Source organism: Acyrthosiphon pisum, chromosome A1 (assembly GCF_005508785.2).
Source record: "Acyrthosiphon pisum isolate AL4f chromosome A1, pea_aphid_22Mar2018_4r6ur, whole genome shotgun sequence".
NCBI classification, from domain to species: Eukaryota; Metazoa; Arthropoda; class Insecta; order Hemiptera; family Aphididae; genus Acyrthosiphon; species Acyrthosiphon pisum.
Window position 1 is genome coordinate 61,541,796 of NC_042494.1, and position 14,013 is coordinate 61,555,808.

The window sequence follows — 14,013 nt, forward strand, 5'->3', positions numbered from 1 at the left end:
GAAGTATCTGGGTGTCATGATTGATAAATTTTTAAAATAGAATTTTCATATCGACTCAGTGATTAAAAAATTAAGAAGTATGATGGTAGATATAAAGCATTAAATAATATTTCATCACCTATCAATATGAAAATGGTTTTCTGTGTAATTGCTCAATCAGTATATACTTACGGAATTTGTGTATAGGGTGGTACCTTCGATAAATATCTAGGTTTGCTAAGAACTACTATAACCTCTACTATAAATTTGTTACTAAGGATAGCCTTTAAGAAACCCTATCATTTGAATACTGATATAATGTATAATACTTATAATATATTAAATTTGGAGAAATCTCATGCAAAAGAAGTACTAATAAATCTATATTTTTATAAATTTGTAAGTGTCAGTTTCAACCATAATTATTCTACTCGTCAAAATAGATACAATGTTTTTAGATTAAATAAATATAATACGGAATTTGGGAAAAAGATCCATTTAATGTAGGTATACAGTTATGCATGAAGTACGATTTACCTATTAAACAATTATTATTTTATAATGATTATGAACATTATAAAAAGTATATTAAGTATAAGATGAACATTTGTTTATAAAACCATCCATACATTTGTGCTGTATTTGAATATTGTGCCTGTCTCATAATTTGTTGTTTAATTATTCCCTATGTATTTGTATAACTTAAGATGTTTATTATGTATAAGAATTAAACGTAGTTGTCTTAAAATTGTAAATACACCTTAAAATATGAACTGTTGTCTCCTCCACAAGCCAAGGCTTTTGGAGACAATCATTTAAATAATCTTTATTTGTATAACGTATGTAAATTTTTCTTGAATGCAATAGTTATTATTATTATTATTATTATTATTTTGAAAGGATTTAGCTGTGTTTTAGCGATCATGTTTACTTCCATTGTGAGAATTTAGTGTAGTATGCAGGAATCAGAACCTAACTATGATTATTGCATAGTGTTATAAATGCCATGACAACATGTTCAAAATATGTTATAATTTATAAATATTGTATCAAAAAGAATGGATGCAGGTATGACACTTTTGTTATTTAGTATAAACCCAACTCAAATTAAAAAGCAACATAGTTACAAATTTGATTAACATTAATGTATAATCATGTATAAATGATGTATAGCAATCAGTGTCATATTGATATTCTCAATTGTGATTATCAAATGAAAAGAAGAACACAAGTTTAACATTTAAATTAAAAAGATTTGGTTTTATTGATCTACGCAAAATTCTTTTTCTTCAAAATCTCTAACAAAGTGTCCAATTCTTGTGTGTCATCTCCAAAATGTTTGACAACCACGCATGAACATCCTACCACTTTCCTGGCTTGACCATTGTTGTCGTACTTACACAGACCGCTCCATTCCCCTAAAGTCTTGTTGCTGTCTACCTCAATCAGAGGGGTACTGTTCTCAGCACACAATCCAGTCACTAATTTCTTATACATGGCTTCCTCGCAGTTGTTGGCCAAGACGCAAAGTACTCCTGTGCACAAAATCATTATCATGTAACTTACAATAAATTAGGTTAAACAACTAATTTAACAATTTACCAAGTTTCTTCTCCAGAGCTTTGGTACCCTCATGTATTCCGTGTAAAAGGCTGCCGTTTACTTGGGCATTTTTTAACACTTCTTTCAAAAGGTTGTACATTTCTCCGTGTTCACCAACCTCTACAGCATCTTCAACGTCGGACATTATGAAATAGTGTATAGATACAGCAATAAATTTAAAAAAAAATTAGCAAAAAATTGCTAAATTGAAAACGAGAATTAATTTGAAGCTCAAAAGAAATATAAAATGAACACGTTTTCGAGAAGGAGAGAAAAACTAATTGATATTGTTGAGGTTAAGTTGTTTGCATTCTGTTTATTTCGGCAATCAGTGCATGCAACTAACTTTACTCTTGATCGCACGGTAATTTCTTCGAACCGTATATTTTATTATCTATAGCTACGATAGCCACGATTTAAGATAATATCTTAACAGCTGTCGTAAAAAAGATATTAATGATAATGATCTTTGTATATTACATAGACATATTATATATACATTGTTTATATAATATATCTATGGTATATTATTATTATTATTATCATTATCATAGAACTACTGTATTTAAATAATATGATATAGAAAAATATGCTAATTATTATTTATAATTTATAATATATTCTCTACGTCATGATTGGGTGCAGATCATAGAATTACGAAAGGTATTTAAATATTTTTGTGTGATAACAGTTATAATTATTAGGCATTTAGGTGATTCATAGAATGATTTACACTTGTACTGTGAGTATGTATTTTTTTTAGCCACACTAACACAGTAGACTCAAATACGCAATTGTGAACTTGGTGTCGACAAAAACAAATAGAAGAACATTATACAAACATCAAATGAACATTTGTGTACATTTTCACTTCAATAGTGTGTTATGTTAATTCTAGCAATTTGACAAATTAATACGTGTCCGTGTTGTGTTACAATTTTTAAACTATGGAATCGGTAACTACAAGGGTGAACGATGAGAGACGAAAAAGGGTAAATTAACATCCAATTATACAATATATATTACCTTTTTATGATTTTTCTACTATTAAAATTTACATTCAACTATATATAACGATAGTAACCTAAATATTTTATTTATATTATTATTGTTAACTAGCTGCTGACCTTCCTCCAGAAGAAATTATTTTTTTATAATTTAATTTAAAAACATATGACTATTTTTTGGCTACACAAATAATATAATATAATTACATATTGTAGTTATTGTTAATCGCTAATTTCTGAAAATTATATATCCTACATTTTGAATTCAACCACTAGAGTGGTAAATTTTATTCTTTTTATTATAGAATAGAGATAAGGTAGAAAAAAATGTAAATAACAATAAATTATTTGTTCAATGAATAATATATATTTCAAATGGAAAAATGCAAGTGCAAACAAATAAATAATTAATAATAATAATAAATAAACAAACAAACAAACCGGTTTTCTTCATCTCCAAAATCAAGTTAGATTCTTATATATATGGATGTTAGGTAATTATTATTCAGATAATAGGTGTGAAAAAATGTCTTCTCTTTAATATTTATCTGCATCATTAAAAAATTATACCAACAGTACCTATAATGTTTTATTAAATTAATAATCACATTTGCAGGTGTATGTTGGTGATTTACCTAATGACTTCTTACGTCTAGACATAGTTTCAGTAGATGATTCAACTAATAGATTGCAACAAGAAGCAGCTGACCAGCAAGCTGCTATGGCTCTACAACAAGCATTGTCTTGTGTGCAAGGAGACCGTGATAGAAATAGATTAAATATTACAATAGTTCAAGCACGGCTCGTCAAAAACTATGGATTAACTAGAATGGATCCATATGTACGACTCAGAGTTGGACATTGTGTATATGAAACACAAACAGATCCTAATGGTGGTAAAACCCCTAAGTGGCATAAAACAGTTCAAACGTAATTCAAATTATTATTATTCAAATTATTGCTAATTAATTTTGAGTATATTACAAAGATTGTACATTTTTAGACTTCCACAAGAAGGTGTTAATCAAATTCATGTAGAAATATTTGATGAATGTTCTTTCAAAATGGATGAACTTATTGCTTGGACAACAATACCAATTCCTAATCAAATTTATAAAGGGGTCACAATTGAACAGTGGTACAATCTAACTGGTAAACAAGGACCAAATAATGAAGGAACTATAAACATGATTATAAGTTTTGGAGTAAGTATTACATTTTTTTTAATAAAAATTACAATTCTGTAGTTGCTTAATATTATATTCATGTTACAAAGGTAATATATTAACTGTGTATTCTTGTTGAATTTAAGACTCCACCTAGCCTAGGCTTAACAAATTCAGTTATGATGCTGCCACAAATGCCAAAATTTAGCAACTCAAGTGCCAGTTTAACTCCTATTTACATACAACCTTCAGCACCACAAGTCCCAACCCTTAGTGCAGAAGACTTGAAACAAGTAAATTAATTATACAATTTAAAAAATGTTAATATTAAATATTATTTTTCTTTCATAGATTCAAGACATGTTTCCGAATATGGATAAGGAAACAGTGAAAACTGTTTTTGAAGCCAACAATGGTAACAAAGATCTTACCGTTAATTCCTTACTCCAATTGGTCGACTAAATATTTGTTAAACAATTAAGCTTTTACATAAATTCATGATATATTAGTGCCATGTCAGCAGTTTGGTACCATTATTAAGTGGTACTCTGATAATTGCCTATAGTGGGTTCTTGCCTTAACCACTTCTCACTTGGTTTAATTAATAAATCAAATGCAAATCAGTTATTACATATTGGATTATATTACAAGAATAATAATGCATCTAGTCTATATTAGTAGTAGACTTGTAGTTCAAAATTATTTTATCAATTTATCCACAATTCATTAATGTATCAACTGAAATTCCAAAAACATAATAACCAAATAATTATTAACCTTTAGTAGTTAATAAATATATTGATTTAGGGTGGGTTACATAAAGAGCAGTCTGTAAATTTGTTACTGGCCCTGTAATTTATTCATTATATAAAGTTAATGATTGTGTTCAACTATGCATAGAGACATATTAAGTTATTCATAAGCTTGATTACCAAATACATTAAACCATCAATAATATTTATAGATATTTGTTTGTTATCACCTCGCCAGTACACCGTATACAATTTATCTCCCCGCTATATAGATTTATTAGACATTCCTACTTTAGTGTACTGTTTTTATTTCTACAGTTATCGACTATCGTATATAACTTGTGGATAGATGATCTATTTTAGGAAATAATTAGACTTTAAACCCCACCTATAATTTTGTTTACCCGGCCACAGGAGCACAAACCCGAAACATCGAGGAGTTGTGGGGTTTTGCTTAATGGGGAAATAAAGTGTCGTGGAACTAATTGGAAATTTTTTGGAATCGTATTCGGCAGAACTTTGTGGAGAATATGTCTCGGGAACCAGATGCATTTGAAACTATCTTAAAAGATATTTCTGAGTTCTGGCTTGCTTAATAAATTTAACATTTTTTTTTTTTAATTTATAATTTTATACATATTTTATATTTAAATTGTATATATAAAATAATATTAAATTTTAAAATATTGCTTAATATATAATACAATATATTATTTTAATTTTAATTTTATTACATATTATTTATTTATTTATCACATTGTTTATGGTGTTGCAATAACAAACAAGAGTGGTGGGATGATACATTTTATACGGTGTACTGGCGGGGCAATAACAAACAAGTACCCATTTATAACATCAATGATATTTCATCCATCTGTAAGTTACTCATTCAAAATTTTATCTGTAGTTTACAGGTCTGGTAGTCAATAGTTTAAAGAAATTATAGTATAACTAATGGGCTGGGCGCTCGAGAAACGCCTAGTTTTATTCAACAGTTTTATTTTACAGAACTGTTAACAGTTCTGTAAATTGCTACAGGAAATTTATGCAACCCACCCTAAGGATTGTTTGGGAACTATTTATAAATAATATTAATCTTTCATAATTTTACTTTGTTCTGTTATTGCTATTTTATGGTTATGATATTATATACATGTTTATCTTTTTTTAAATGACATAACTTTTTTATTCAATTTAATAAAATTTACACATTCCTTATTTGTAAATCAAAATATTTGTGTATTGAGATGAAAAAATAGGTTTAAGACAGTTGGATTAATTTGTTGCTTTCTAGAATATTAGCATATTCTAGCATATTATATACAATACATTTTTATAAATCATACAAATATTTAAAAGATAATACACTACACTCTGCACCACAAGAGAACACATTAATATATGGCTAGTGTATCCAAATAACTGCACTCCATCATCTCGAGGTCTAATATTCTCCTACTATGCGGCTACTGGTACGTGAATACCAAGGCACCAACAAAATGGTGCTCGTGCTGATATATTGGAGTGTATGTGTGAAAATAGACAAGTTTTTTCATGGCCCAAAGTTTACCTAATCCAGTTTTTATATAAATTAACAATTTATGTTATTAATTTTAATATTGCAAATTATTACATTCTGTATTTTCGAACATAAATATTTTAATTTATAGTTATTTATAGTATATAAAATTATTTAAAAAATAATACATCAAAATATTTTCAAAGATTCTTTATTCTTGCTTTATCCTTTTAATTAACTTTCAAAATAAATATTAAGAAAACTATTTATAAATTATTTTTTGGAAAAATGGAATTTTAAATATTATATTATATAAGTGTAACAATTCAACTATTTGAGAAATCATTTCTGAAATAATTTTTTTTTATTATTATTATATTTTACACAATTTATAAGATAGTTTATTTAGAATCAGCATCAGTGATGATTTATGTTAAGAAATCACAAGTTTTGAATGAAAAATACATTATTGTCAACCGAATTAATATTTCACTAACAATAAATGTCCTTTTTTTCATATATAGACAATTTGATACAAATAATAAAATTTCCCATTTTTTAAAATTATTAAAACAAATAAATTATTTAGTTGCTTGATTATGCACCATTCTTTACCTAATTTTGTCCCTTTTTACAAGTTTATTATTATTATTATGCACCGATGATATACTAATAAAAATATGCTTTGCAGTATTTTTTCGGATACCTATTTTCTTTATTTTACTGCTATATGTATTATGTATGAATGTACGTTTTATTTCACTCAAATATTACTATTATTCAATTTAAATAATATCTAGTACCCAGTATAATTGCCTTTGCCTCCTGGTTAGAATGTGTTTATAACTTATTTAATGCATTACTTATAGGCTTCAATGAAATTGACTATACTTTTTACTAATTTATTTTGTAGCTAATGAGGAATTATCATTATTGTAGGTACTGAATAAATAAAATTTAGAATAACATGTACCTACCTAGTCTTAAACTGTTTAAAAATGAAAACAAAAAATGTTGTCAAATTTGTTTAAATATTATATTACAAAAAACACAACTTTATTTTGTCAACATAATATAGTAAGTTAAAAAAATATTAACAACATTATGAAGTTGTATAACATAAAGATATTAAATAATATAAATAAAACAATAAACATTTATATTTTATATTGTAAATAACGTCAAAAAAAAAAAATGTAATATTTTATTAAATAACAAAACATTGTTAAATATTAAATTATAATTCAATAAATATATATATATAATAGTTAAAATAATAATGACCGTTACTGGCAGTTGTTATTGCTTGCAGCCACTTGGGCTGCTAAATCTGCAAACTTAGCAGTGTAATCCACGCTATTCTCACTCATAAGACATTGAAATTGGGCTTCCACCTATTAACAAAAATATTTATTTTTTACTGTTTGATATTTATAGTATTAGTTTGAGAAATTAACAGGTCTGATATTAAGGTGAAAACTATGGTTGCACAACGACTAATGAGCAATAATATAACGGTGCCAAATGTTCTTATCAAGTTACATAAATACATACACAGAATCCATACAAAAAAAGTGTGTCATACTAGCGCTCCACAGTGGCTAGGTAACCAGGTTTGGTTACCGTAACCTAGTAGTGGTTGTAGAGGGCGCTAGTAAAATGCGACTTTTTGTCAGATTTAATAAGAACATACGGCGCCGCTCAGCCGTGTGATCCAATATAGGCCGTCGTACAACCATAGTATCTATATCCGTGGTTTCAATACCAAAGTGACAAAACATTATTGGTTGGTTAGTAGCGATATATAATACATATACAGTATCATAAGTCCACCTCATCACTCAGTACAAAGTAAATATTTAATAAATTGGTTTTGTTTGACATTTAACAGGCCATAAAATAAACGACTTAGTAATATGTGAAAATATTCATGTAGATAAGTTAAATAGAACTTAAAACAACTTTTAATATTAGTATTATACTTACATCATTTGAAATAACTTTTTGATCGTCATTCCTCGTTGATTCAGCCATTTGTTCTTTATCTAGATGACCTAGGAAACTACTTAATGAAAAGTCCATCTGAAATTAAAAACTGTATTTAGATGATGAAACCGAGTAACCTTAGTCATAATTATATAAAATAATGTTGAATGATGTATTAGTCATATTTTAAACAACTAAAGTTTGACATACATCTGGATTTAGCCATTGATTGCTATCGTCCTTCAAAAGTCTAGAAGGACTAGTGGATGGTGTTGTTAAGCTAATAGCTGATGTTGAACTACTACAGTTTGATAAAAGACCAGAAAAATTTGGAGTTGAGAGTTCATTCATGGATGGCAACGCTATGTCCATTAACCTGTTTATAGCCGATGATGTGATACTTACATCATCCGGAATATCTTCATCAGGGGATTCCCACACTTCTAAAAGAAAATTTAAATTATTATTAATTAACCTTAATGTATAAAAATAAATAAAATAATATTAGGTAATATATATTGAAATAAAATGTAAAATTTTTAAGTTTTAAATGAAAATAATTACAAATACAACATTTAACAGGTACAGCTTATAAAAGTATGATATATTCAAAATAATGGTTCAAAATAAGCTTAATGTATTATACATTTGAATATATTATTTGGTTATAGTTGGTGAAGTGCATTGATTAATTTTACGAGAGTAAGTCATAACCCCCCTCCCCACAACTACACGTACCCATCGTTTCTATCAACACATAAATATTTAAAGTTTTTACTATACCTAATAACTCTACATTTAACATTTTTCATGGTTAATTAGTACTAATTCTATAACCATGGCTTTACCTTTTCAATATTTCATGTGAATAATATGTTATTTATTCTTAGTTAACTACATTACACATTTTTGATATTATATTTATAACATTAAGTAGGTTGGAAAATTCATTATGAATTAAAATCTTCAAAATTAATAATAGACTAAAATATCACCACAAGTACAACTGATGGAACACAATAGTCAAGTGTGTGTAGCAAAGGAAGGAACCCTCTTATAATTTTATCTATAATATTATTATCAAAATCTACTATGTAGGTAAAAAAAAATACTAATAAATACACATTCATTATTTATACAATTTCAGCCTTAGTAAGTCTTAACCCCCTCACCCATATTCTGTCTTTGTGGTGCGTCTGGGAATTTTAATTCAAGATGATAAGACTGAAGAGATACTAAATATTAATTTTATCATTCAACAGTTTTAACAAAAAGCTACTTGTTTTCTATCCATCTATAATACAGATTTAAGAAGGTGGTTTTGTGTATTAAGTGTTTTGGGGAAGGTGATCAATTTTTAGTTTGTAAGATGCTAAATTAAGAAACTTCATATCACATATTCCAAAATTGTTTACATCATACAATTGTTTTCTTAGATCAAAAAAATGGAACTATTATACTAACTTTTAGGTGAAAGTGGGGCTTGATCTACTTGGTTAATATCACATTTTTCACCTTCCATTATCTGATTCTGTTCAGAATTGATTGCTGGCACAATGGGTCTGAAGTTAGATGTTTGCACAATAGTTAAGCTGGTCTTTGGTTGGAGTGGCAGAAGTTTTTGAACAATGCCTACATGTTTATTACTCGGTCGACCTGTTCGATTACAATACCTTGGTTGCAATTTCTGCAGAAAAAAGTTCAATGGTTTAATCATGAATAACAATATAAAAAATGAATATACATTCAAATTAAAAGTAAAATTAACAATTTGTAAATTTAAACGAATAGTTGAAATTCAAGCTGAAACTACATAAATATCCTTACATCAAGTTGAGCTTTGAATGAACCAGTCGAATGTAAAGGTTTTGGCTGCAAAGGTCGTCTAAATACTGATGATGGGTTAACCATAACTTTACAGCCACTGACTAACGAGTATGCACCACGCTGATTTTGATCCACCTCTGTTTTAATCTAAAATTAGAAACACGACCATATTTTATAAGTTAATATTATTAAACAAAATAAGCACAGTTCAATCGGTCATCAAAATTTACCTCTGTCTGTCTTGGCAAACTATGTGGTTTATTATTCACAGAACCGCATGAACAGCCCTAAAAGTTTCATATAGCATTAGGCTTATACTCATTTAATAATAAAATAAAGATTCAATGTAAATATTTAAGAATCTAGACATACTTTAGAAGAAGTTAAATTATACTGAGCAATAGAAATGAGTTTATTGAGCGATTGGGATATTCGATTTTGACTGGTAGCTTCAACGCAATCTTCAAACCAATACTCAAGTTGAATTTTAGATTCACTGCCACACTAAAAAAAAAAAAAACAGATATTTTATTTACATGAAAAATAAAGAATACATCTTTTAAATGCTAATAAAATAATTACTATGAGATAAAGTTCCCCAATTTTAATAGTTTCAACATTGGCCAATGTCCATCCCTGTTTGACTCTTGCAATAAATTCTTCTTTCTTCTCTTTTTCTTGGTCATGTGATGAAATAACTGGATCGTTTTTGGGAGGACTTGCCATTAGAATATCCAAGCCTTTTTCGCCATCATAAATCCCATCTGATATCGAACACATTGTTGACGGACATGTATTCAAACTACTTTCTTGACTCCCAGATGATCCAGATGCTGAATTAACTGTTTCTGTGCGCACCCGTTTGACATATGGTTTTTGAACTTTCGTGGAAGGAAACTTTAAAGAAAAAATTAACATATTTTAAAACATATAATATATTAAAGTAAAAATTATTGTAAAACTTTAATGTTACCTTTTGAAGAATTGAATCTACTGATTCTTTAGAAATTCCATGAGTGTTTCTATGAGCTAATAAACTAACATTTGTATTTTCAATATCACTAAAGTTAACACTAATAGGAGTAATATTAACACCAGTAGCAGGAGCAACTCTTAAAATTCTTTTGGATTCTTGATCAACTTCTAATGTTTTAACTCTGTGTATTTGTTCACGCTAGTAATATAGTGTTTAAGGACATTTCATTTAGACAGAATCAACTTAAATATTGTCAGATATAATAAATATCAAATACATTATGGTGAAAAGGATACAAGTTTTCGATTTTCTGTTTGCCATCTATTTTCTAAAAATGCCAAAAGCATAGATAAAGGTTTCTGTAACTCAACTGTTGCTCTAATACGAGGATTCATGGCAAGTGATTGCACTAAAGACCATGTATCCATATCTCGAGGCCTTAATTCAACACTCACTTTTCCTGGCAATTTTAAGTCTCCAATTGTATCTAAAAAATACAAATTGTATTACAAAAAATTTTAAACAGTAAAATGAAAAATTATACCTTCAAGACAGTTGAGCTTCCTCAAAGCTCTACAATGCGGCGTTTTAACTTTCCACAATTTTCCTTTACTCCTGACTTTAGTTGAACCATGATAAATCATCTCACACAATTTTGACCAATTTTTATCATTACAGAATCCAACCCTCCGTTTAAGTTCGCCATAGTTGATCAATCCATAAAGCTCTTGCACTACTTTTTGCATTTCTACAATAATACAGGGATATAAATAATAAATTAACAAATAAATCCTCAAAAATATTATCAATCATTACCTTTGGGAAATTCAATATATTTGCAAATTTTGTGCCATGTTCGATAATAAAAGTGCCTTAACTGTTCTTTACTTTTAATAGCTTGTTCACAAGAACCTTTACGCTTAGCTCGGTTTACCATAAACCACTGAATTGATTCAAAATCTTTGCCAAACTCATTTAAGCCTTCAAAAAAAGAATTGGTATCCTCAGCTGACCAAAGTTCACGCCTAATTTTGGAAGACTTGAAAACTGGAGCATCATTTGAGTCTATAATTGTACACAAATATAAATCATATGCAAACAAGGCTAGGATGCGGACACAATCTACAAACCTATTTTGGTGCAACTGGGTCCGGGTGAAGTAGACACCGGCGTCATTCGTAATTTTTTTGACACTCTTGCACTGGTTCTCAACAGCACACCCTTTTCAGAGACAACTGTTGGAGCATCGGGCTCCAGATGGCAGTCATCCTGTTTGATCTTTTCATCCATATTACTGCAGTAGGATCGACGACAAAAAATCTGAAAAGGCGATGTTTTGACCCAATTATGGGAAGGCGCAAATCGAAAAAAAATTAAAAAATACACCGTACTCGGCACTTACCGAGGACGACGATCATCTAGGTAGCAATCCAACCAACAAAACAGCTCATGTCCACAGCTCAATGAAGTCGTCGGACTGGCTCTGAGCTTTGGATCGCGCGGGGTCAATTAGCGCCATTGTGGAAATCCTCGGGGGACGACGTACACAATTCCGGTGATTCTCGAACGATCGGGGTCGTTATTATTTGTCAGAAACGGGCGGCTCCATAGCTAATTTTTGGACAGCAACGACGACAAGAAAAAAACGGCAGAGATCGAGCGCAAAAGTCTAACGCACCGAGTCACTTACTCAATTGTACGCGCAGAAAATGATAAACAGAAAAATCGCTCTAATCAAACGGACACACAACAACAAACATGGCGAAATGTACTGTTATCATTGCAACGGTGCTTCGATATTTGGATGGCATGACGTGAAGAAGGGAAAGACAATTATAACAATAATAGTCGATGGTGGTGACCATAGAAAATATAATATACCGAAAAGAGTTCGCGAAGACACAGCGAGTCGGACGAGTCGGTATTCTGTATTTTTGTGTTACACACTTACATGGCAAATGGCAATACTATTATAGCATAATATTATGGTAGTCGGCCAAGGTGTATATTTATTATTTATTATTATAGTTTATACAAATACCTAATCGGATCCTCGGATGACGAGTGACGACCAAATTGTTTTAATCTAAAATATTATTGTAATAACTAATAGACAATAATACGTAAGATTTAAATAATATATGGACATATGGTATACCATATACCTAGGTATCTATTCAATAATCATTGGTGCGCTAATGGTTTTTGAGGACGACGGGCTAGTCAAAATAATGTCAGCTAACCTACGTAAATTTTTATAGTGGTCCACTACACCTGCAAAATTGAATCAACTTTTGGAGCGGAAAGTGTTTCGCCGCGGTCTACTCGGCGTTCCGCGGCAAAGCTCATGATAATACCTACAGCGTTTTATATAATATATGAATAAATTAGGATGTTTCTGAAAATATACCATCTTGCTACAAGTTACATGTTATATTTATATACCTCTATAGTCTATAATATATATATATTTACATTTTACTTATGTTATGCTAACTAAAGTACTAAGTAGTTAGTATCGCCTGTATACCAACTGTCTACAGGTACGCATACGGGAGCCTATAGCGTGTATAGGTAAGCACGCCAAAATTGACCAATAGTCATTTATACTATACCTATTTTGTGTATATGTACCCAGGGGAGGGCCTAGGGACCAACCCTTCCCAAGCTGTATTTCTAAACAATTTTATACTGTTAAAAACAAAATTACAAAAAAAATCATCGAAATTTTCTGAAAATTATGACTTGCATTGGGGGAATTCCCTAACCATGTCTCTGGAGCCGCCCCTGTAAGTACCTACCTATAATCTATACCCATTTATATATTATATAGTATTATACGATGTAGCCTGATGTAGTGATGTAGGTATACTACTTTTAAGAGAACGCCGCAAATTTTTTATGGGTTTTCGGGTATTTTATAGGAAATTTTCTCTTCAAATTGGTTATCACATTTAATTATGTTATATACTTATATAGTGATATTATTGGTAGGTTAAGTTTCTATTTTAAAATAGAGCAATAGCCAATGGGTTACCTAAAATACATTTTTAAAATTTAAATCCTGGTACCTAGTCGAACAAGTATCTACCACGGCTGTATTCAAAGCAAGGCCAGAATTTGAATACTACTTGTGTAATATTTTTCACGTAATATTTGAAAAATGTATATATTTTATTTTAACGACTTACTATAGTAG

At 29.4% G+C, this 14,013-nt stretch overlaps 3 protein-coding genes across 3 annotated transcripts; 1 reads left to right on the plus strand and 2 right to left on the minus strand.

Annotated features, from left to right (window-relative positions):
* Positions 1 to 1,109: 1,109 nt before the first annotated feature.
* Positions 1,110 to 1,883, minus strand: Rps12 (ribosomal protein S12). The gene is made up of 2 exons (NM_001126187.2): positions 1,582 to 1,883; positions 1,110 to 1,514 (listed from the first exon to the last, which is right to left on the minus strand). Exons 1-2 carry the CDS (start codon positions 1,724 to 1,726, stop codon positions 1,249 to 1,251), a joined length of 411 nt encoding a protein of 136 aa, NP_001119659.1. The 5' UTR covers positions 1,727 to 1,883; the 3' UTR covers positions 1,110 to 1,248.
* Positions 1,884 to 2,128: 245 nt separating this feature from the next.
* LOC100167693 (toll-interacting protein) lies at positions 2,129 to 4,825 on the plus strand. The gene is made up of 6 exons (XM_001952323.5): positions 2,129 to 2,244; positions 2,345 to 2,573; positions 3,205 to 3,518; positions 3,592 to 3,793; positions 3,901 to 4,047; positions 4,106 to 4,825. Exons 2-6 carry the CDS (start codon positions 2,529 to 2,531, stop codon positions 4,214 to 4,216), a joined length of 819 nt encoding a protein of 272 aa, XP_001952358.1. The 5' UTR covers positions 2,129 to 2,244; positions 2,345 to 2,528; the 3' UTR covers positions 4,217 to 4,825.
* Positions 4,826 to 7,037: 2,212 nt separating this feature from the next.
* On the minus strand, positions 7,038 to 12,725 carry LOC100158781 (protein cramped). Its single transcript, XM_001952316.5, has 14 exons — positions 12,217 to 12,725; positions 11,945 to 12,134; positions 11,631 to 11,879; positions 11,359 to 11,562; positions 11,111 to 11,301; positions 10,812 to 11,012; positions 10,421 to 10,735; positions 10,211 to 10,342; positions 10,069 to 10,125; positions 9,839 to 9,985; positions 9,476 to 9,698; positions 8,222 to 8,454; positions 8,012 to 8,107; positions 7,038 to 7,419 (listed from the first exon to the last, which is right to left on the minus strand). The coding sequence occupies exons 2-14, from the start codon at positions 12,102 to 12,104 to the stop codon at positions 7,312 to 7,314; spliced, it is 2,316 nt and encodes a 771-aa protein (XP_001952351.1). The 5' UTR covers positions 12,105 to 12,134; positions 12,217 to 12,725; the 3' UTR covers positions 7,038 to 7,311.
* Positions 12,726 to 14,013: the final 1,288 nt, after the last annotated feature.

Excerpts from the sequence above, each read along its gene's own strand:
- Rps12 (NM_001126187.2), bottom strand. The coding sequence starts at position 1,726 with ATGTCCGACGTTGAAGATGCTGTAGAGGTTGGTGAACACGGAGAAATG. Across the intron at positions 1,515-1,581 it reads AGCTCTGGAGAAGAAACTTG|GAGTACTTTGCGTCTTGGCC; the intron begins GTAAATTGTTAA and ends TTTTGTGCACAG.
- LOC100167693 (XM_001952323.5), top strand. The coding sequence starts at position 2,529 with ATGGAATCGGTAACTACAAGGGTGAACGATGAGAGACGAAAAAGG. Across the intron at positions 2,574-3,204 it reads ACGATGAGAGACGAAAAAGG|GTGTATGTTGGTGATTTACC; the intron begins GTAAATTAACAT and ends TCACATTTGCAG. Across the intron at positions 3,519-3,591 it reads TGGCATAAAACAGTTCAAAC|ACTTCCACAAGAAGGTGTTA; the intron begins GTAATTCAAATT and ends GTACATTTTTAG.
- LOC100158781 (XM_001952316.5), bottom strand. The coding sequence starts at position 12,104 with ATGGATGAAAAGATCAAACAGGATGACTGCCATCTGGAGCCCGATGCT. Across the intron at positions 11,013-11,110 it reads AAACAGAAAATCGAAAACTT|CGTGAACAAATACACAGAGT; the intron begins GTATCCTTTTCA and ends CTATATTACTAG. Across the intron at positions 10,126-10,210 it reads ATAATTTAACTTCTTCTAAA|GGCTGTTCATGCGGTTCTGT; the intron begins GTATGTCTAGAT and ends TGAAACTTTTAG.